Here is a 24068-nt window from a genome sequence, read left to right as displayed (position 1 = left end):
TAATAACAATAACAACCTTTATGATAAAAACATTCAACAAACTAGAATAGGAGACTTCCTCAACCTGAAAGAGAGCATCCGTGAACAACCCATAGTGAACATCATTCTTAATGATGAAGGGCTAAAAGCTTTTCCTCTAAGATCCAGGCTAAGACAAGGTTGTCTGCTCTTGCTGCCTCTATTGAGAAATTGTACTGGAGGTTCTGGTCAGGGCAGTTAGGTAAGAAAAAGAAATAGAGGGCATCCAGTTTGGAAAGGAAGACATAAAACTGTCTTTATTTGCAGGTGATGTGATCTTATTTATGGAAAAACAATCTTGAAACAGAAGGAAAAGGTTGGAAGATTCATAGTTTCTGATTTCAAAACTTACTACAAATCAACATTGATCCAAGACAGTGTGGTACTGGCATGAGATTAACATGTAGATCAGTGGATTAGTATCAAAAATCAGAAAAGAAAAAACAAAAAATAAAAAAATAAAAATTAAAAGAAAAGAATCAGAAATGAAAGTTCTCATTTATAATCAACTTATTTTCCACAGGCAGTACCAAAAATTCAGTGCGGAAGTTAACCTCATCAACAAATGGTGCTGGGAAAACTGGCTATCCACATACAAAAGAATGAAGTTGGACTATTCCAGTGTCACAACATATATAAAAATTATTTCAAAATAGATCCAAGACTAAATGTAGGAGCTAAAACTATAAAATGCTTAGAAGACTTTATAGGGAAAATCTTCATAATGTTGGATTTGACATGAGAAGCATAAGCAACAAAAGGAAATAGATAAACTAGACTTCATCAAAACAATAAATTTTCTGCTTCAAAGGATACCATCAAGAAAGTGAAAAGATACCCACAGAATGGGGAGGACTGTTTACAAATCATATATCGATAACAGGCTTATATCTGAAATATGTAAATATTGCCAACTCAGTAATAAAGAGACAAAAAAGCAATTAAAATAAAAATGGATCTGAATTGGCGTTTACCCAAAGAAGACATACAAATGTCCAATAAGCACATAAAAGAAGCTGAACATCATTAGCCATTGCGAAAATAAAAATTGAATCCACGGTGAAGTACCACTTCATGCCCACTACAATGGCTGTAATGAAAAAGACAAACATTAGTATTGGTAGATTGGAAAGAAATGAGATCCTCATATGCTATCAAACGAACTTTAAAATGGTGCATTCACTTTGGAAACATCTGCAGTTCCTTAAGAGGTTAAACATGGAGGTAACGTCACCATAAGATCTCCCCAAGAGATATGAAGTTTCACACATAACTTGTACGTGAATGTTGATAGCAGCATTATTCATAAAAACCAAATAAAGGAAATAATCCACATTTTTGATAAGTGATGAATGAATAATTAAAATATGGTATATCGACACAATGGAATAATAATATTAAACAATAAAAAGAGATGAAGAGATCCACACAGTGGCATCATGGCATATATTCAACAATAAAGTGAAGTGAACTATAGGTGCTACAGCATGGACGAACCTGGAAAACATTATGTTAAGTAACAGAAGTCAGTCACAAAGGATAATGTATTATATCATTCCATTTGTATGAAATGTCCAGAACAGGAAAATCCATAGGGAAAAGAAGAGATGAGTGGTTGCCTAGGTTTAGGGGAACTGTGAATGACTTCTAATGGAATGGAGTTTACTTTTGTGGTGATAAAACGTTCTAACGTTGACTTTGGTGATGGTCGTGTAACTTTGTGAATATATGAAAAGTTATTGAAGTGTATACTTTCAATGCATAAATTGTGCGGTATGTGAATTCTATCTCAATATAAGTATTATAAAAATGAAAAATAACAAAACAAATAGCTGTCCTGAGTACTTTCCAATGCCAGGCACTGTGCTAAGCTTTATAAATTTACCTAAGTGTTATAATAAAAATGCAAGAAAGGTTTTATAATCTTTATCTACAGCAGGAAAACACGAGTTCAGAGATATTAGGGAACTTGCCCAAGGACACAAAACTAGTAAGTGGTTTATTAGGAGTTAGGACTTGGACCCATTTTTGTCTTACTTTGAGATTCAGGGCCATATGAAAAGGTCTTAGGTGGATCTTGCAGGCTTTCTTGTGTTCCAAGTCCAGTGTTCGCCATATGACCACCACCAACAGCAGGAGTTAGTGAAATCTCTGCTTCTGCGTTTGTCACCGTGAACTGTGGTAAGGCGTTGGCCCCGGGTGCTACTGAATATGGGTTGGAGAGAATCTGTCCTTAGTTGTGTTCTCTGTCCTTGCAAGGGTACATTTGTCCTAGAGACTCCCTTAGTTCCCCCTCAGAGGTGTCACAGCTGTAATTCTGGGAGTGAGACTCTTGACCCTCCACCGCCAGCACCTGATTTTATAGATTGTGTCTTGTGTTTGAAATGGAGCCCTGTTGCCCTTGGCTCTGTCTGCTTCCTAGTTCCAAGAAATAAAACGTGAGAAGGAAGGTGTTAGGCCCACGAAGACAAAGACATCTAATAGGCTTACTAAGGAAAATTTGGATGAGTTTTGGGAAAATGACTCTGAAGTAGATGGATTACATTTTCTGTTTGGGCTCAGTAATTAAGGGAGAAGGGGGACCAAAGCCAGATGTCCTTGGGAATCTTGTCAAATTCCAAATGTTGGAACACATTTCAGGATATTTGACTGAGTTTGGCAGACTCTACACCTTGACTGTGCCCTTTCTTCTTGGACAAAGGTGACTGAAAAACTTGCAAGGATCCAAGTCCCAAAGAAGCCACGGGCATGATTACCCTTTTATGGGAAGTAGCACAATGGCACCCCTTGTCAATGGAAATATTTCCTGAGGGTATTAACCATGAGCATGGCTATGCTAGCAGGTTTTTTAGAAAGAGAGTGAAAATCACTGAGGTAACAACTCAGGTCCTAAAGGGAAACAGCATATCCTTTCATTCTGCTGTTTGTGATCAAGAGCAGAAGCTGGAAGGGGAAATGTGCCCTGTGACCGTTCACAGCCCCTAGTCCTGTGCATTCTGAAGTATTCCCAGGAATATTGTGGCCTCACTCTCATCTTTTGACTTTTCCACTGGATTCTTTAGAGTCAGAGGAGAGCCATGTGGAATGAGCACAATCAGAGAGCACTTCTTTGGTTGTTGGTAAACCCAACATGATAGGTTGGAAGGAAGAGGAAGGTGCAGATGAAGTCCTGGGAACAGCTGAGCCCTTGTTGAAACACCGAAATGGGGATAGGGCTGTGGATAAGCGAATGTAATGTTTCCATAGTAGTTTTTCTCATAGTCCCTGAAATAATTTGTTGATTCACAATATTTACTACTTACTCTATGCACTAGAAAGACAGTAGTAAATAAAACAGTTGAAATTCCCTGCTCTCCTGGATTTCACGTCCTAATGGATAAAATACCATAGTGTTTGTGAAATATAATGTTAAATTACCAAAGTTTAAAAGTCAGTTGCAGAGTTGGACAGAGAGGGATAATTTAATTTTCCTTCCCATAAATAGCTATGATACCCCACTGGATATTTTACCCTAGTACTACAAATATTTATTCCATTTTCATCATAAATTTTAACATTGACTTTCAGTATTACCTCAGAAAATGTTGTCTTTACCATTAACGTGATGAATTATGCCCAATGTTAAATTTTGTAAAAGGAAGAAGTAACAAAACTTATCCTTTAAAATCCTCCCCCCCCGCCCCCCCGCCGGAGTAAAACAGAGAGACTGGGAAATATTTAAAACAATATGAAGCTAAAGCTTTCTCCATAAATACCTCTTTTTTTCCTACTTGCCTTCTAATCACCAGATATTTTTTTTTCACTGAGGAAGCAAAATTTGAAAATAAAAATATAAATGAGCTCATGAGAGAAGTCATCGGTAGGCTTGGATTTTTGCTTCAAGACAAAAGGATGGTTTCCTGTCTCCCCTTCCTTCCATTTCTGCACTTCACTGTCATATTTTAATTCGTTGTGGTCAGAATTGCTATTTTTTAGTGGATTCCAATTCTGGCAGTTATCAAGGGAGCTCCTGTATGGTAGCCGTTGTGGACATGTTGATCCAGCTGGTCACAGCTGGTTCTGCTGATGCTCCCCAACCTCAAGCTCAGCTCCCTGAGCTATTCCTGATGGAAATGGATAATACAGCATGCCCCCCTCCCAGGCTGGTATTATGTTATGCTCAGACTGAAGATTCAATGACTCCAGGTGACTGAGGGCCTCCCACACTGCTCCTTACTAATTACATCTGAGATCTACTGGCAATATTAATGGCCACAAGGAATCAGGTAAGTCTGGAGTATAGCCCCCTTCACTTATTTCTCTATATTCATTCACTCAGTCCACATACTAGAACTACAGTTTTGATGCCCTTTCCTTAGTCCAGTCAGTTTAGTTGTGTAGTTCACTAGTCAGATTCTGGAGACCCTAGCTCTAGTGACCCCATTATTTAGATCTGGTTCTCTTGCTTTGAATAAGACCCCAGAGAGTGTGCCCACTGACATTTAGACCTGTCAGTATCCACCAGTCTACTTCTGGCCTTTGCTGACTAGATGCAACTTGCTGGTACAGCCATTTTGAAAATGACGATGGAGGCAAGTATAGCCCCATGGACACTTGGGCATGATGGGACCTCCAGTAGCTCTGGAGCTATCTCTTGTCTCATCTCAGTGTGCATGTGTCAGGCTAGCTCCTGCTCCATTCCCAGCTCACCTGACAGTCCTATAAAGCATCAGTACAAGTTCCTAAGGTCCAAGTTTCAAGCTGCAATAATCTATACTGGGAGTTACTTCATGGTAGAGAGGGAAGCTTTTGGTGTCAACATTTATGAGCTGTTAGACATTCTCAATGTCATTTGGTCCCTGATTGTAGAGATAGGCAGATCTGGATTTTGTCTTTATGCCAATTCCCTGAAGGAAGTCAAAGTGTTGGAGCTAGGAATGCTGTGAAAATTCTCAGACTAACTCAAGGCCCCATTAAATTCCCTCTGGGGTTCATCCTGACATCTGCTGCTCCAGATTCCTGTTGTACTGAAAGTAATACTTGATTTCCTATTACTGCCAGCCCATGATCAGTATTTCTACATTGTCTTTCATTCCTCTCTAATGCTTCCTTGGGAAAAAAATCTCACTTTGGGTGTACAATTGAATTTGGAAGTGAGAGAGAGATGCATCTGGGAGAGAAAGTGCAAAACAATTGAACAAGATGCTTGCTTAGAGAACAAGATGGTGTTTACCTCAGGAAAGCGGGCTACATTCTCACAAGTACATACATTTTTTAGTGTCCTTTTTTTTTTTTCTTGTTTAAGAAAAAGAAAAATTGGTCAAAGTTGATGACTCTTAGTCAAGTACAGAGAGTATTAGATACTTACCTTTTTATCCATGTGGAGGGCAGGGTTAAATGTGAGCTCTCAGAGCCCAGCATGAAGCCTGTTGCTTGTAACTTGAGGAATGGCCATTACCTTCTTTGACAAATTGTGTAATTCTCCAAGTCAGTGCAAATAAGAGTGAGTCAAACTTAAGGCTGCTTTTATTTTGTGTTGAGTAAATGTGTGCTTGATACAGAGAAGCAAAAGGAAGACTCATAGGTGAATGGTTTGCTAAGGTCATAAAAAATGAATGTTAGATACTATTTTCATCTAGTGATGATTTAACACCGGGCTGCCAAGGGAAGGCAAAGACTCATATTTGTGCTGCAAAGACAGTGTCATTGCCTTATAGCCTAACATAACCTGGCAGTCTCTGGAATGGAGGTAACATCTGGGTAAGTTTCTGAATTACCAGAAGAAGGTAAAAAAAAAAAAAAAATGAAATCTACTCTTTAAATACTGTGAAAATAATGCATCTCTTCATATTGAATCCTAAACCTCTGTGCCTACAATATTTTTGCTTTTGTTTATGAAACTTCCTTGGAACAATGTAATTGGGCTTTAAAAAATATATGATACCACCTTCCCTAACATATATTCACACAATCTCAGAGACCACATTTTATTCCACCTCTCCCTGTGTTTGTCCACAAGCCTTGTCTCTTTACAGCATCACTTAAAATTGCCAGCCTAGTTCTTATCTCTCTGCTGCACTCATAGGGTACCAGGACGGTGGTGAGGAAGGAAGAAGAGAAATACCATAATTGATTCCCTACCTTCTATGAGGTGTTTTACCGTCGTGGTGGCCCTCACTATAACCCCATAAGGTGGGATCATGGCAGTATGAAAGAGGAGGAAACTGAGCTTCAGAAAGGTGAGGCAACTGGCCAGAGGTCACACAGTTGGCCACACACAGCAGAGGTGGAATTTGAACCCAGTGTGTCTGGTCTCATAGCCTGAGGAGCTTTTTGTGGCTTGGTAAGCACAGAGATAACAGTGTCAATGGGGTCACTGGATGTGGAGTAGGTGGAAGGTGCTCTCTCTGCTCAAGAGGGGAATGAGTCCAAGGATAGCTTCACAAGGCCTCCTGTGGCACATGGACAGATGCCAAGAAAGACAGATGTAGGTGAGTGTAAAGGGTTGGCAGTTGTAGATGCATAAACAAGCCCATACCTAGAGCAGATCTTCCAGAAACAGTGACTCTGGGAGACTTATTTCATTTCCTTCCACTCCCCCATCTTAAAAAGTTGAATGTCTCATGAAGATGAAGGTAACCAACCATCTACAGAGGATTAAAATGGCAAGAAAAACAAAGGTGATCTAAGCATAGCATTAGCCATCTGTTTGGCATAGAGAGGGCGAACACTGATTTTGCTGGACAGGATATAGCATAGGACTTAAGTGACACTAGGTTGATGTTTGTTAAACTGCAGATCTTATAGGACCCCTCTGATGCTATCTAGAGAGCTAAGCACAATGGGGTCGTTCTTCATAGAGGCTGACTTTTATGCCAGGAAATTTGAGGATGGAAGTGAGTATGCACTCTTTTTTTATTTCTCACTTGGAAATTTTGAAGGCAGGAGACCTTTTGGAGCAGGCTGTGATAGTAGGCAGTCACAGAAAATTAGTGTATTATACAATTGGTGTATTAGATTTTTTATACAACTCATTAGGGAGACAGACAGGTAGAGGAGTTTCCTATGGAAGAAAGGAACTGGTAGCTGGACTTGGACCATTTTGCTAGTACAGAGTCTGTGTTAGAGTCCTAGAGCTGCTGTAACAATTTACCACAAACTAGATGGCCTAAAACAATAGAAATTTATTGTGTCATACTTCTGGAGGCTAACCATCCAAAATCGAGATGTCAGAAAGGCAGCTATGCTCCCCGTGAAATTTCTAGGGAAGGATCCTTCCTTGCTTGTCCCAGCTTTTGGTAGCCCAACATGTTCTTTAGCTTGTAGCAGCATGTCTCCCAGCTCGGATTCTCATCTTCACATGGCCATCTTCCTTCTGTGTCTTCATATGGTGGTCTCTCTTAGTGTCTGTTTCCAAATTCCCCTTCTAAGGTCACCAGTCATTGGATTAGGACCCACTCTAATGACTTCCTTGTGACTTGATTACATTTGCAAATACTTTATTTCCAAATAAGGTTACATTCTTGATCAGGGCTTAGGACTTTGGGGTGGGGGGGCACACAATTCAACCCCAAACAATATTTAAAAGGGTTGGCAGCTGGGCGGGGGAACCCAGTGTAAGAACTGTGGTGATTTATGCCAAGTGTAGGGGCTGAAGTAGGCAGTGGGAAAGGGTCACACCGCAGGTCAGAGCCTCTTAAAGCATGCACAAATGCACTGTAATGAAACCAGCGTGTAGACTCTTACTTCACAATGGGCATAACTGCCCACAGTGGGCAGCACATGGCCCCAGTCAAGTAAAAGACTCCTTACCACCTTCCCTGAATCTTTCTCCCCAGTCCCTGTATATTGGAGTAGAAGAGACACAGGAAGAGGAGGATGTATCCCCAGAATGAAGGAGCAGACCACAGCCCAACTCCCCACTAAGGAACCTAGAGCCATTGGAAAGAGCTACACTGGAGGGAAGGGAGGAGAAAGGCAGGGCCAAATTTACTCGAAGTTTCACTGCATCAGACTGAACCAGGCTTTGTGAACCTAAGTGGACATATGGGTCTGAGATTTGCCCACGATATGATCAAGGGGTGGGGAAAGGGGCTTTAATGGCCAGTAAGTGAGGGAAAGTATTATATGCTTATATTTTTCCTGCTAAGTCAGTTCAGCATAGGAGATGTCAGAATTCAAGTCTAAACTGTGTGACCTGGAGCAAATCTTACACCACCTCTGAGTTTCAGATGCCCCATCTATATATTTTGGCTGATAATTTAACACACACACACAGCCTCTGCAAGACTACAGAAGAACTCTCTACGTTTTGGGGTATGGTTGTTACAGAGGCCCGAAACCACATTTGGCATTCAGTTTTCCATGTCTTGATTGTATCGTATCAGACAGAGCACTCAGCTTTTCTGAGCTTCAGCTTTATCTACAAAACAGGGTCGTGAGTCATGGGGTAAATGAGCAGATGAAATGAGATGTGAAATTACTTTTTATTTTGTAAAGTGTCTTATACTTGTAAAGTATTTCAGTCATGTCTCCTACTGTCTGTGTGTTTATAATACCAAATAGATGTAACGTATTGGATTAGGTGCAAGTATTGACATCACTTGAACTGTTATGATGATAATTTGTGATCAGCAACTTGCCCTGGACATTGGATACTTCTGGAAAGCTTTAAAAATACTTATTTTTAAGTCCCTCCCCCCAGAGGTCCTGATTTAATTGACATGGTCTTCAGCCTGGGCATCAGGGGTTTTCAAAGCTCCCAGTGTTTCGTTGGTGTGGTGCTGTGGATGTTGGATTGCGAGCCATAGGGTGAAAAACAACTGCAGAGTTAGGCTATTAAAATTCAGAGTGGATATATGTATGTATGTATAATATGTAATATATATATGTATATTTTAAAGATTTTATTTATTTATTTATGAGAGACACAGAGAGAGAGTGAGGCAGAGACACAGGCAGAGGGAGAAGCAGGTTCCATGCAGGGAGCCTGACATGGGACTCAATCCTAGGACTCAAGGATCACGCCCTGGGCTGAAGGCAGGTGCTCAATCACTGAGCCACCCAGACATCCCTATATATATATATATATTTTTTTTGTAGTCTAGCAGTATGTATTTTTTCTTTACCATTTTCTGTTATTGAAGTATAGTTGACACACAATGTTAAATTAGTTTTAAGTTGTACAGCATAGTGATTTTCCAAGGCATTATTACATTATGGTCTATTCAGCACGGGTGTAGCTACTAACTATCTGTCACCATATAGCACCTCCAATACTACTTTTAAAAGATTGATATATTTATTTCAAGGGAGAGAGTGCAGTAAGAGAGTGAGCAGGGAGAGGGGCAGAGGGAGAGACTCTTGAAGCAGACACCCCCACTGAGAGGGCTAGATCCCTCTGGGCTAGATCCCAAGGCCTATGAGTTCATGACCTAAGTGGAAACCAAGAGGCAGACATTTAAGTGGGCTGAGTCACCCAGGTGCCTTTCCAATACTATTTTTTAAACTGTCTGTTATTTTTCACATGCTAAGTTTCAGTATGCATATGGATTTGATTCTACAGGGAAAATTGCTTCATCATTTATTTATTGTTCCTAGATCTGAGTCAGTATCACAATATTTTCTTTATTTCTTTTTAAAGATTTATTTCTTTTGAGAGAGAGAGAGCTCATGAACAAGGCAGGGGGAGAAGGGCAGAGGGAGAGGGAAAGAAAGAGAGAGAATATCAAGCAGACTCCCCACTGAGTGGAACCATTCATAGGACTCAATCTCAGGACCCTGAGATCATGGCTTGAGCTGAAAGCAAGAGTCAGATGCCCAACTGATTGAGTCACCCAGGCACTCCACAGTATTTTTTTAAATTTCGGATCCTAATATCTAATAAGGCACAACTTGAAAATTTGCCTTCCTGCTTTTTCAAATTGCTTGATTCCTAAACCTTTCCTGTGAAGTTTAGAATTGGTATGTTCAACCCTTGAACACTCAATGGATTTTTGTTTAAATTTCATTGATTATAGTTTGAATTGATAGAAATGGTTCTTTAAAATATAAAATATCCTAATCTGTGAATAAGATCTCACATAAGAGTATGGACAGAAAACAGGAACCCTTCTCCAGGTGTTTTAAGCAGAAAGTAATTTGATGCAGGGCCTTAATTGCTGGCTAGGTTCCTAAAATAGGTATGTATTTGTTTTGTTTGTTTAGTTTTCAAATATTTGGGGGCAGGGACTGGCTATGTTTTCTTTTTTTCTTCCTTTAAATTTTGCAGTGTCAACAGAGAATGATATATACTTTGGGTTTTTTGTTTTTTGTTTTTTTTAAAGAGACTACCTGTCCTGGCATGAGAGGGGGGAGGGGCAGAAGAGAAACTCAAGCCCACTCTGTGCTGAGTGATCTGGGACCTGATCTCATGACCCTGAGATCATGACTTGAGCCAAAACCAAGAGTCAGATACTTAACTAAGTGAGCCACTGAGGCACCCCAAGAATGATACATATTCTTAAGTGTTTGTTGAAATATCCTCTATTCTTTGCAGGTCATCAATTTTGGTGAATAGTTAATAAGAGTTTCACAAATAATATGTGTGTTCTGTTTATTGGGTATGGGGTTCTATAAATGTCATTTAGATCAAGCATATGAGTTGTATGCCAGTCTTCCATCTCTTTGCCAGTTTTTTGCCTGCTTCATTAATCAATTACCTAGAAAAGAACCTTAAAATATTCTACTGTGATTGTGAATTTGATTTCTTCTTGTACTAATGCCACTTTTTGCTTTACATGTTTGAGATTGTGTTATGAAATGAATATAAATTTAAGCACTCAGAATTCCTGAAGAGTTCTGTCCTTTATCATTAACTCATGAACTCCTATTAATTTTTTTCTTGCCTTAAACTCAATTTTGTCTGATATTTTAGAGCCCCACAAGCTCCCTTTTGTTTAGGTTTACTAGTGTGTTTTCCATACTTTTACCTCTACATTTTCTGTGTAATTATATTGTAGTTATTTCTCCTATAAACATATGTAGCTGGGTTTTCTCAGAATTTCCATTTTGAATAATTTTAAATGTGCAGAAAAGTTGAAGGAATAAAACAAAAAAAAAATGCTTCCCTTTCCCCTAAATTCATCATTGTTTATACTTTGTCACTTTGGCTTCTCTATCAATTACACAATTTTATAATATTATGAATATTACACAATTATTTTTACTGAACTCTTTATATGTAAATTGTATGTATCATGTTACTATACTCTTAAATATTTATGGTAAATTGCATGCATTTTTTTTTTTGCATTCTGTTTTATATATATATATAATATGTATGCATATGCATACAACTCATATACACATTTTAATCATTTAACATTTTATTGCTGAGTGATTCATTGATGGATATGTCAGAAGGTATTTATCAATTCACTCATATAGGACATCGAGTTTTTTCCAGTTTTTGGCTACTACATATTAAACTGCAATGAACATTTGTGTATGAGGCTATCTATGGATATCTTTTTCTTTCAGTACACCTAGGAATGGAATGGCAGATTGTATGGTAGGTGTATGTTTAACTTTTATTTATTTATTTTTAAAGATTTATTTATTTATTTATTTTAGAGAGAGAGAAAGAGAGGATTGGAGGGAGGGAGGAGCAGAGAGAGAGGGAGTGAGGGATCTCAGGCAGACTCCCTAGCAACTTTGGCACCCATTGAAGGACTCAGTCTCACAATCCTGAGATCATGACATGAGCCTAAAATAAGAGCCAGGTACTTAACTGACTGTGCCACCCAGGTGCCCTGTAACTTTTAAAGAAACTCAGTTTTCCAAATTGCTTGTATCATTTCTATTCCTCCAGCAATGTATGAGAGTTCTATTTCTCCCACATTCTTGCCAATGCTTGCTTTGATCCATCTCTTCCATTTTAGTCATTCTGATAGGTGCATACTAGTACCTCATTGTGATTTAATTAAATTAATTAATTTATTTAAAGTTTTAATTTAAGTAATCTCTATATCCAACTTGGGGATCGAACTCACAAACCAGAGATCAGGAGTCATATGCTACCTCGGACTGAGCCAGCCAGGTGCCCCCACGTTTTCCGTTTCTTTCTATCTCCATGTTGCTTTCTAGAGCATTCTGTCATAGTCACCTTCTTATCCTTTTATTTCTCTTGAACAATTTTACCTCTCTTTTAATATTCTAATTTTAGTGACTATTGTATTTTTCATTTGCAGAAGGTTCTTTTTAAAATTCGTTTTTTTCTTAGTGTTCCGTCTCTAGACATTCTTTGCTTTCATTAAATGTCAGAAATGCATATTGAAAATTACTCATATTGGCCTGTTGTTAACTGTAGTTCCTTGGTTCTGATAGTCCTGTTTGCACATCTGCTAACTCTCTCATGTGGAGGGATGTTTACTCAGATCTTTGTAACTCACTTATTGTATATGCATCTTCTGTGGGTGTTATCTCCTAGGTAATTCCATGTGTCCTAGTTGTGAAAGTGTCCCTAACTCTGATACCAGCAGGATCTCAGAGTTTTCAATGGTCCTGAATCAGATTTGGCGTTAATTGATCTCTTTGTGGCTCCCATACAGTACAGGTAACACGAATTTAGGTCCCATCTCTGGCATATGCTTGGGATTTAGTTTCTCCCAGTTGTCTTTTTATTTCTTTTTATTTAAGACTTCAGGGAGCGTGAGCTTCCTTGGGGGCTCTGTGGTGTACAGGCAGGGACTTTCTGGTTTCTTGGGAATGGAAGGAGCAGATCTTGAGGGATACAAGCTCTATTTTTCATTTTCTTTAGAGGAAGCGAGGGAGGAGGAGAGAGACAGAAGGTGAGGGAGTGAGAAAATCTCAAGGAGACTCCACACCCTGAGCCTGTGGAGCCCGACTCAGAGCCTGATCTCAGGACCCTGACATCATGACCTGAACAGAAACAAAGAGTTGGACACTTAACCGATCGAGCTGCTCAGCCACCCCAAGGGGATCCATGCTTTATGACAGTCCCCCCACCCAATCTCCTACCACCTGTGGCCGAGTGCCACATCTTCAGTCCCTGTGTGAGTATCAGAACCCCAGATCCTGCCGCTGGAGCCTCTGTCTGTTTAGAACTTAGGAAGCTCCAAATTCTTATTCCTCTCTTCCCCACCTATGTTCTGAATCCATTTAGACAGATGTGGAAGTCTGACCACAGAAATGAGCATTTCACCTTTATTGCAATGAAGCAGTGGCAACAGAAGAATTAAAACACTCTGCCTGTAACCAAACTTGCTCTCCAGACACAGACAGCATGGGAAAGTCTCATTTCTAGGAGCACAGCCTTCACTCTGCAGTACAATATAACCTAGGGCAGGTGAGAATGCACATTTTCTACAATAGAGAGGTGCTAGAACGGAGAGGCCAGAAGGGGTTGATCCAGACATGCCTAGTAGTTCCTTTTCTTAAACTCATCAACCATTTAAATCACCCCTCTTCTCATGAGAAGGAGGGAGTCCATGATTGAGGCCAAGAGTATTAGTCTAAAGGAAGGAAGTTTCCCCATGAGAAACAAGGCTTCAGGGAGGCAGGTGGGGGGTATTCAATCCCTTCTAAAGATATCCAGTGTGCTTGGGTCTCTGGCTTTCATTCTCTCTTTCCTTTCTGAAATCTGCTCTTTATTTTCAGCTGAACTATATATTTAAGACTATTTTTGGTATATTTTGCCCAGGCTTTCCATGTTTGAGGCCAGGAGCATCAGCTGTCATGTTTGTTGAAGTTCCTCTAGAGAGCGTTTTCACAAAGGCAGTGGGATGGTCTATTAAAATAGACAAGTGCTAAAGGAGAACAGGCCGATCTAGCCCTCTCTCCGAGTCTTTTCTAGTCTCTGAGGTTGCACAAAATAAAAACTGTTTGCTGGATACATTCTTTCCTTCATTAACTATAATAAAGTAAACATGGGTATAGATCTCAACATACCCAAATATATGTGTATTGACTTTCTGAGTTTAGTAGGTAAACACACTTACAAATATATATATTGCATGTGCAATTTGAATTTCTGGCCTATATCTCATATATTGCACAGTGTCATTTACACTCTCCTGTTGTTTTCATTAATCTATTGTTATGTAGTGATACAGGTTCAGCTTCATCAAAGCACACCTTTATAATGGGATTCCTTAAAGCTATTTGAAGTTCAGCTTCATCGTAGCACACCTTTATAATGGGATTCCTTAAAGCTATTTTCACTGGTTTTTAACCAGTGAAATTGCTTTTTTAAAGAAATTGAATTTTATTTATTTTTTTTAAAGATTTTATTTATTCATGAGAGAGAGAGAGAGAGAGAGAGAGAGGCAGAGACACAGGCAGAGGGAGATGCAGACTCCATGCAGGGAGCCTGACCTGGGACTCTCTAGATGCCAGGTCTCCAGGATCAGGCCCTGGGCTGAAGGTGGCGCTATACCACTGAGCCACCCAGGCTGCCCCCAAGCAATTGAATTTGAAACAATACAGTTTGTATAAAGAAGAGAGGACTTAAAGGGCATTATAAAAACAGTAGTAAAGTATGTCTCTGATCTCTTGTGCATTTAGTCTAGGAAAATACCACATCCCTCTTCCCATCCTCATAAAACAGAACAGAACCAGCATTGAATTGAATTCAACAGTAACTTATCTGTGCTGCCATATCTGATCTTATTTCTCTTCTTGGAAATTGGCATGAACCTAGAGTTTGCCATCCATTTCAAGTCTCTAAGTTTAGAAGGAGAAACATTTCAATATAGTAACGTAAAATAAGTGGAAATTTTTTATTGAACATTTATTTACTTTGATAGGCATTGCTCAAACATGTGCAAACACGTTCTGTTTATTTTATGTAGTCACTTCCTCAATTCTAACTGGTTGCACGATGTTTAGCCCATTTTACAGACTAGGAAATACGAGATTTCGCAGTTTATTGGCACCCATGTAGTGTTACATTGTTTAAACTACCTACTTGGGGATCCCTGGGTGGCGCAGCGGTTTGGCGCCTGCCTTTGGCCCAGGGCGCGATCCTGGAGACCCAGGATCGAATCCCACGTCGGGCTCCCGGTGCATGGAGCCTGCTTCTCCCTCTGCCTGTGTCTCTGCCTCTCTCTCTCTCTCTCTGTGACTATCATAAATAAATAAAAAAATTAAAAAAAAATAAACTACCTACTTTATTCAAAACCAAAGATAGTGTGCTGGTAGGACAGAAAGTAATACCCAAAGGACCTGCGGGAACCAGATGAACTTCGAGTTACTCAGAGATCTAAATTATGCAAAATGCAGAAATCCTGGGTAGAAATCATGACCCATTCAGTTCATCCTTCACCCTCCAGTGTGGTAAATTACCTTATAGATGCATTATGGATTAGGTTATTTAATCCTTTTTGTGCCATAGACCCCTTCTTGCAATAATTTTTTTAAAAGATCTTATTTATTCATTCATGAGAGACACACACAAAGAGGTAAAGACATAGGCAGAGGGAAAAGCTCCCTGCAGGGAACCTGTTGTGGGACTATCCCAGGACCCTGGGATCACAACCTAAGCTGAAGGCAGATGTTCAACCACCGAACCACCCAGGGGCCTCTTGGAACAATATTTTTAAACTCATAAGAGAATAGAAATGGCACTGGAATAGCTTTCACTTCTAGTATCTGACTCCTGAGATTATCAAGCATACCTGTGCTGTCCATCTCTCCTCCCAAGAGGACCCCTGGCCTCAGAGTTTTCTCCAGCATTCTGTAGAGATGGTAAAGGAGGGACACCCAAGCAGGTTTGGAAGATATGGGGGTGGGGAGGAGTATGAGATGGGCTACAGAGAGGTTTCTGAGATCGTATTAGTTTTTAACATTTTCCTTCTGTCTAGATGCCTCCTCAGTTTCCCAGTCCCTCCATCTTCCCCCAGATCAAGTCCAGTTTTTTTTCTGGTTTTATTTATTTCTATCCCCGCCTTCTCTTGCTCAGCCCCGCCTATGTCTCTGGGCCCCACCCCCCGTAGCCACGCCTTCCATTAGTCCTTTAGGGCCCTATCACTCCTCAGTTCCCTGCCAATCACGCTGGACACCCTCTAGGCCCGCCCCCAAACTCACGGAGGGGGCTGCCTCCTCCCCAGGCAGAAGTGTGGTGGCTGTGGAAGGATGGAGGGTGCGGCTGGTGGTAGCTTCTCCGATGACCAGTTCTGGGAGGTCTGCATGGAGCTGCAGCGGTTCCAGCTGGTCGGGGCCAACTGGGAGCTGATGGTGGAGGCCCAAGGCATCTGCGTCTACAGGCGCCTGGATGAGGTAGCAGCTGTATGGCTGGAAGACCTGGGGCTGATACTCAACAGGGCCAAACTCCCTAGGGGAATGCTGGGCTGTGGCCTTGGTAGTTGGGTCAGAGTTGGCCTTGTGGAGCTGGGAGAAGCAAGACAGGAGCAGTGCCTGCAGCTGACTTAGCCCATGCTTTGAGAAGCAATTGGAATACAGCTTCAGGTCTGAGGCCCCTAGTGGCAGTGGTTTGTTGGCAGTTAAGAATAGGGTTAAAACTTGGGTAGGCTGAGTCTTGGCCCTATGCCTGCAAGGGACGTAGATCCCCCTCCCGGTGGGTGCCACTTGTATGTGTGTGTGTGTTGGTGGGGTGGGGAGAACCTTAGGATTTGCATACAAGTGGAAAAGAGACTGGACTTTTCAGAGACTAGGGGTGCAGGATGATAGCGTGAGTGTGGAGTGGTGAGCCTGAGAAGGGAGCTACTATCATCTCAGGCTTGGGCTTCTTTTCCAGGCTGCCCCCTTTGTAATTTACTTACTAATTTAGTCCAAAGCTTTAGGCAGAAAGATAACCAACTCCATTCCTCCCCCCGCCCTCTAAGTTATTAGCAAGTCTCCAGGTGCTCCTGGAACCAGGTAGCTACCCAAGTGGACGGATTGCGTTGCCCCTAAGGTCTGTCATCATCTACACTGTGTGATAGCAGCTGCATGGCACACAGGTTAAAAGGTCACCATTAGGCACAGTAAGTGAAATCGGGGTTTCCTGGCAGAGGACCAGAGTATTATACTGTAGAGTAGGGAGGCACTCAGAACCTGTGTGTAGCAGGGCCCCTGAGTGTGACAAGATGACCAGGAAGCTCACAGCCCAGAAGAGGCAGAAATAATTTCTGAGTGAGGTTTCAAATGTTGTCTCTGTGCAAGAATGGACATTATTTCAGACAAAATCCTTTATTCTTCTCTCTGACTGTTCCATTTTTCCTTACCGGCCACATCCAGGCGTTGGCCAAGTTTTGTTAGTTGGTTGTTACTTTGGGTGGCACCTCTCACCTAGAATGGCAGTGACCTCTTTAACTGGCCTCCTGGCCTTCCATCTCTCTGAGCCCTTCCTTTCTACATGTTGCAGTCTGATCAAACACCTGAACGGGAGGATTTGGTCTTATCCCTCTCCTTTCAGTGGCACTGTCGGTTGCAGATTAATGCTAAGAATAACTAGGGTCATAGCGCACACATTGCATGCCTTATATGCCAGGAACTGTTCAAGTGCTTCACAGGCGCTGATTTATTCAACCCTCATGCCAGTCTTGTTTTTTATATTTTATTTTATTTAAATTCAAGAATGAATGAATGAATAAATAAATAAGTAAATAAATAAATTCAAGTTGGTAACACATAGTGTAGTGTTGGTTTCAGGAGTAGTGCTTCATCACTCATAGGACACCCAGTGCTCTTCCCAAGTGCCCTCCTCAATACCCGTCAGTTATTAAGCCCATCCCCCCACACAGTGGTCTTCAGAATAGTTTCCACCCCTACTAACCCCTTTAACAAACTTCAGTTTGTTCTCTCAATTATAGAATCTCTTATGGTTTGCCTCCCTCTGTTTTTATCTTATTTTTTCTTTCCCTCCCCTTTGTTCATCTGTCTTGTGTCTTAAATTCTGCATGAGTGAAATCATGATATAGGTCTTTCTCTGACTTATTTTGCTTAGCATAATACCCTCTAGTTCCATCCACATTGTTGCAAATGGCAAGATTTCATTCTTTTTTGATGCCTGAGTAATAGTCCGTATACACACACACACACACACACACACACACACACACACACCCCCCACATCATTTTTGTCCATTCATCAGTCGATGGACATTTGGACTCTTTCCATATTTTGGCTATTGTGGATTATGCTGCTAGGAATATGGGGCTGGATGTGCCCCTTCCAGTCAGCACTTTTTTATCCTTCGGGTAAATATCTAGTAGTCTCATGTCAGTCTTAATGTAAGATACTGTAATTAGCACCTTTTTACCCATACGAAAGTGAGTATGGGGAAAGGTTAAGTTGATTGCTGAAGGTTTGAATTGGGATCAGAGCTCCCCTGTGCTCTTCCAGACCTGTGCCAGCAGTAGGCTCCTGCATTCCCTCTCTGAAGGAAGGCAGATGCTGCTGGGCAGGCTACAGATGTTTCCCAACTTATGGTTGGTTTATATCCTGATAACCCCATCATAAGTTGAAAATATCATAAGTCACAAATGCCTTTAATACACCTCACCTACTGAACGTCATAGCTTAGCCTCCCTGATCTTCACTGCGCTCAGAATGGTTTCATCAGCTGACAGTTGGGCAAAATCATCTAACACTATGCGTTTAATACTAACATGTTGAACATCATGTAATTTATTGGGTGGTGAACTAAAAATGAAAAAGAGAATGATCATTTGGGTGCAGAATAGTAATAAGTGTGTCAGTTATTTGCCCTGTGGCTCCCTGCCCTGCCCAGCATCAGGGGAACGTACTGTACCACGTATCACTAGCCCAGGAAAGATCAAAATTCAAAGTACAGTTTCTACTGAATGCCTGTTGATTTTGTGCCTTTGTAAAGTTGAAAAATTATAAGTTGTATTGTCATAAGTTGTTTATCCTGTGTGCTGAACTGTTTTGGTCCCAACTTCCATTTCTAGCTTTATCTCCCATGACTCCTCTGCGTACCCCTGTCCTGTCCTCTAGCCAAGCCGGACCACTCTACCCTGTACCTCTCCAGTGGGCCTGTGCTTTTGTGCTCTGTGCCTGTGAGCTGAGACAGTGACTGGCTTTGTACTGAGTATTGTTTCCATCGTGTAGTGTTAAGTAGCAGGCCCATTTCCCTCTGCTGGGGAGGACATGAGTGGTCTTCAGAATAGTTTCCACCCGTACTAACCACACTATTGTCTTATTTCAACCTGTCGTAGGGAGGAAGGCAGTCATGGTACACTGATGTAAATTACAGGTGCTCCCAGATAACCTCTCTAAGTTTAAAGGGCCATGGGATTCCAGTAGGTGTACCCTTGAGCCTCAGCAGCTAGGATGCAGGACCATCCATAGCCCCTTTGACATTCATCTGTATTAAAATGTCAAGAGGCCCTATTGGGTCAGGGTATGAACCCTTTCTTAGAACTCTTATTGGGTTCTAGCTTTTTCCAGCTTTATTTCCAGCATTATTTGTTGAAGCCTCATTTTCTTTCCAGGTTGACTCCCATGTTTTACCTTCCTCCTGGAAGGGAGGTCCCTCGAATTTCTAGTTAGTAAATCTTTTCATCTGAATACCACACCTTATCAAAAGTGAACTCACCTTGTCCCACTCTCTGAGTAGACCTGCACCTATCTGCCCCAAAGCCCTTGATCTGTTTTGTGGGCCAGTGGTGTTCAATTCACCCTGCATGTGACCGTTATGTATCTTTTCTTCCACCCTCCCAAACCCTTTACCCACGAGTGCATATGGCCTTGGGTCCCCAGGTCCCCAACTGAGGGTCAGACCAGAAGACAATGGCCCCTCTGAAAATGTTCATCTTGATAACCTACCTGACCATTGCTGCTGGTGAGTCTAGGTGAGCGGTCTTTGCAGTCTTTGCTTTCTGGCTTTTGAAACTCCAACAACTGGTGTAATCAGAGTGGACCCTTTCCTGTTGAAGGGCCACTGGGAGGTCCCATTGATCCATGTAACTTTCAAAGGTGCTGCATTAAGGCTTTTGCCTTAAGCCTATCAACATCTGCTTCATTCATCCTATTTCTTAATACCATGTAAAGATTTCCTCTGTATTGAGATGAGTCCCCACCTCTGATTTTTCTTGGCATCTGTAAGACCCACAAAGGAAACTGAGACAGGTTATTTGGTAAGTCTTCCTGGATTGCTTGAACTTTGCAGCAGTAAGTTTACATGTAGTGCCCCTATGAAAGGGACTCTTCTTTTTTTTTTTTTTTTTTTGTAAAGATTTTATTTATTTATTCATGACACACACAGAGAGGCAGAGACATAGACAGAAGGAGAAGGAGGCTCCCTGCAGGGAGCCCAATGCAGGACTCAATCTCAGGACCCTGGGATCATGACCTGAGCCAAAGGCAGATGCTCAGCCACTGACCCACCCAGGCATCCTGAAAGGGAACCTCTATCAGAGTCTTTACCATGACTTGGGTAAGGAGCATATTTTCTAGGTGAATATCCCTATTATTATAAAGCCAGTCCAAGATCTACATTGATTGATTGATTGATTGATTGATTGATTTAAAAGATTTTATTTATTTTTTCATGAGAGACATAGAGAGAGAGAGAGAGACAGAGAGAGACAGAGACACAGGCAGAGGGAGAGGCAGGCTCCACGGAGCCCAACATGGAATCGATCCCAGGTGCCCAGGTCTCCTGGGCTGAAGGTGGTGCTAAACCACTGAGCCACTGGAGCTGCCCCAACATCTGGATTTATATAGTCATTTATGTCGGTCCATCATGAGCTCTGATGATGATCTATTATTGCCTGTTTTGAATAGGTTGAAGTAAGTATAGAGGAATTTGAGTTCTCCACTGTAACAAATTACATTTTGAAATTTGAAAAATATTGTCAACTTTTTTTTTAGTAGATAAATAATCCTGAATCATGTTCTTGGACAGATTGCCACTTTTAATATACAGTATTTTGATACTTTTTAATTTCCTTTTTCCTATTAAATCACAGAATTTTTGGACTTTGAAAGTGTCTCTGAAACCATTCTGGCCAATACCATCATCTTTTCTGTTCACTTCTTTTTACTCCCTTTGCCTGCTCTGTTTCCATTCTCTCTTCTCTTTTTCCTCTGAAGGTAGTAATGTTAATAACTTACCTTTACATGATGATTTAACTTACAAAATGCTGTCCAATATCAGTTTCTTTTATGCCTGTAAACCAGCCTGGAAGATGGGTAGGGACAAGATTATTTTCCTATTTTTCAGATGGAACTATGACCCAGACTTGTGAAGTGAGCCACACAAAACCTCATAACTAGTAACTAGACATGAACCAGCTTCGATAAGCTCAGCACCAAATATACAGCTTGCTTCAAGGCAAGAACTACTTTCTCTTTCTGGAGAGTAAGGAAAACTAGCCCAGAGCTGCCACTGGTATGGCGAGAACTTGGATTTTGGAGGCACATAGTCCTGGATTAAAATCTCCATTCTGTCCACTGTCATTCATTTTTTCATCCAGGGAATATTCATCAAATGCCTCCCATGTGCTGTCACCCTCACAGGCACTCGAGATAAGCCGTGAACAGGAAGATGCACCTACTGTTTCAAAAGTGAATGAGTTCTTGAAGAATGAATGACATTCCCTGATGAGAATAATCCATAGTATATAATGAGATGTTGGGTGAAAAATGCTCTGAAGAAAGTAAAGTGGGATGAAGGGATAGAGAAAGGGAATGGCAGTGGTGGCCAGGGGTGATGTGGTATGTTTTAGATAAGGGAAGCTGGAGAGCCCCTCTGCAGAGAGAACATTTGAGCGGAGATAGAAATGAAGTGCAAGGTGGCATCATGCAAGTTTCTGGAGGAGGAATGTACCAGAGAGGGTTTTCAAAGCCCAAGTTCATTAGGGTCATTGGGGAACTATCCTCATTTAGACTAGGTAAATAGTAGTCTGAGATGATCTGGTTTGCCTTGAGCTCATAACATTTTAAAATGAATGTCTGGCACTGTGAGAAGGGACTGCCTGTATTGTGCCTTTGTCTTGTAATAGGGTCTTGTAATCATTGAGCTTGGTGAGGAGCAGGCAGTTCTTCTTAGGGACTGTTCTTTTCAATGCTGTGCACCTACTGAAATGCAAAAGTATTGCACTTGTAAGAAATTGCACTTTTGCCAGGCTGAGGAAAGAGGAAGTTTCGTTTTAGGAGGGAGACAGAGATTTAACTCACACAAAAACAGATGTACCTCAGTGGATGAATAGTTCCAGTAGCAATCCCACAGGTGAGATCATAATCCGATTTGCATCATCAGTGTCTTCACTTAGATACAGGACTGTTCTGCCCCCTTCTCTCATCCTTCTGCCTCTCTGCTGAGGGAGGGGTAGTTACCAACATGAGTGATAGAACAATTATTGAACCTGGGGCACTTATCAAGCCATGTTTTACTAGTGGTCAGGGCCACTACATCTGAATCCTGAGCACCCATGTATGGCACCCTTTTACCTTCTACAGACAGAGGCCAGCTCTTATGCTGTCTAGCTCATGCTCTCTGTTGCTCCTTTTCCATCTTCCTGAGCACACAACTGGATGGATACATTAGAGCCTCAGGTCTTCTCCTCCTCTCTTCTCTCTCAGGATATGCATGTGTTGTGAGGCTGGATGGAATGTTGGTTCCAAGAATTAAGTTGGGGTGAATGAGGTGAGAGGGGTGAGTAGGAGTCTCCACTTCTGTCTCTAGGTATAAGCCATGCTTCATGCCCTCACTCTGTCTCTACTGAATTCCTACATGGGGATCACGGGAGGTGACTATTAATAAAGCAAAACCCCAATTTTCATTGGGCTAGGGGGCCCTTTGAGAGGATAAATGACTTGTCAGCAAGGATTGGGCATTTGAGATTCTTGGATACAATACCATAACATTACCAGGGTGAACCAGGGGCTGCACTTGGAACAATGCTGAGTGGAATATGGGTCCTGTGTGGTCTTCCAACCTGCTGTTGACATCAGTGCCTACCACCTCTGTGTGGAAAGAGAATTCTAGTGGACCCTCCAATGGGAATAGTGTGTTACTTCCCAAGCTCACTGTCCCCTGACATTATTTTGTGAGGCTGTTTCATCCTTCAAATGAATATATTCTTGTAAGAAAAGGAGAGTCTGTGCAACTCTGAATCTTTGAATGTTAGCCTGTGCCTTTTAATGTGCGTTTAAGACCCAGAAAAGCTTAGAGGTAGACCTAACAACCTCATCTTGCCATTTACTTTAGGAAAGACACCTTTCTATAGCTACCTTTGGGTTAATGGAAAGAAAACTGCAAAATATTTGTTCATGTACTCATTCACGCAGTCTTTAGGACTTATCGTGTGCCTGTCACTATGTAAGCCCTGGTGATACCTAATGAATAAGACAGGGATCATACCTTTGAGAAGCTTTAAGACAATAAAACAGCCCTTTTTATGTTATGTAGATCTTCCTGACCTATATCATTTTTTTCTCTGTTTGAACATCTTTTAACATTTCTTCCAGAGCTTAGGTCTCTGCTGATGAATTTCTTCAGTTTTTATTTGCCTGAAAAACTATTATTTCTCCTTCCCTTTTGAAGGATAGTTTCACTGGATATGGAATTCCTGGTTTGTGGCTTTTTTCTTTCAACATACTATATATTTTACTCCACTCTCTCTTCGTATGAATTGTTTCTAATGAGATGCCTGGTGTAATCCACATATGTTACTCTAGAGGTCGATTGTCTCTTTTTCTTTTCTGAGTTTGAATAGGATACATTTAAGGCTTTTCGTATTTATTGGTATGGTGTGCTTCAGATTGGCAGATTTACTTTGAAGGGTGGTCTGGAGGGTCCCTGGATGGCTTAGTGATTGAGTGTCTGCCTTTGGCTCAGGTCGTGATCCCAGGGCTTTGGGATCAAGTCCCGTATCAGGCTTCCTGCAGGGAACCTGCTTCTCCCTCTGCCTATGTTTCTGCTTCTCTCTCTCTGTGTCTCTCATAAATAAATAAATAAAATCTTAAAAAAAAATGAAGGGTGAGCTGAGCCTATATGGTAAACAGCACATGACTGAAGAAGGGATATAAATATGAATCCCATGACACAAAGCTTCCTCTCTCATGTGTCATTTCAATAAGTTTCTGTAGCAATTCAGAA

The 24068-nt window shown here is 41.2% G+C and overlaps 1 protein-coding gene and 3 long non-coding RNA genes across 11 annotated transcripts in view; 3 read left to right on the top strand and 1 right to left on the bottom strand.

Moving 5' to 3' along the window:
* The first annotated feature begins 4446 nt into the window (after positions 1-4446).
* Positions 4447-12967, top strand: LOC140606481 (uncharacterized). The gene is made up of 4 exons (XR_012008812.1): positions 4447-8313; positions 11518-11548; positions 12228-12592; positions 12797-12967. It is a non-coding gene; the product is annotated as an uncharacterized lncRNA (long non-coding RNA).
* Positions 12968-13016: 49 nt separating this feature from the next.
* On the top strand, positions 13017-14026 carry LOC140606479 (uncharacterized). The gene is made up of 3 exons (XR_012008809.1): positions 13017-13052; positions 13163-13345; positions 13700-14026. It is a non-coding gene; the product is annotated as an uncharacterized lncRNA (long non-coding RNA).
* Positions 14027-16056: 2030 nt separating this feature from the next.
* LOC140606472 (phosphatidylcholine transfer protein-like) overlaps positions 16057-24068 on the top strand; it is a 51789-nt gene continuing 43777 nt past the window's right edge. For 2 of the 7 annotated variants that reach the window (XM_072779927.1, XM_072779926.1), the window contains exon 1: positions 22243-22522. In XM_072779927.1, coding sequence (XP_072636028.1) covers positions 22502-22522 — 21 coding nt within the window. In that variant the 5' untranslated portion in view covers positions 22243-22501. Of the gene's footprint in view, positions 16276-22239; positions 22523-24068 lie in introns of those variants that run through there. The other 5 variants (XR_012008795.1, XM_072779923.1, XR_012008796.1 and 2 more) reach the window with 5 other exon arrangements.
* Positions 21897-22892, bottom strand: LOC140606483 (uncharacterized). 2 transcript variants are annotated; one of them, XR_012008816.1, is made up of 2 exons: positions 22145-22892; positions 21897-22045 (listed from the first exon to the last, which is right to left on the bottom strand). It is a non-coding gene; the product is annotated as an uncharacterized lncRNA (long non-coding RNA). The 2 variants fall into 2 exon arrangements; XR_012008815.1 differs by having other exon boundaries at positions 22161-22892.

This window comes from Canis lupus, chromosome 16, assembly GCF_048164855.1.
Source record: "Canis lupus baileyi chromosome 16, mCanLup2.hap1, whole genome shotgun sequence".
Lineage (NCBI taxonomy): Eukaryota > Metazoa > Chordata > Mammalia > Carnivora > Canidae > Canis > Canis lupus.
Note: the sequence above shows the minus strand (reverse complement) of the source record. Positions and strands in the feature narration are given on the sequence as shown.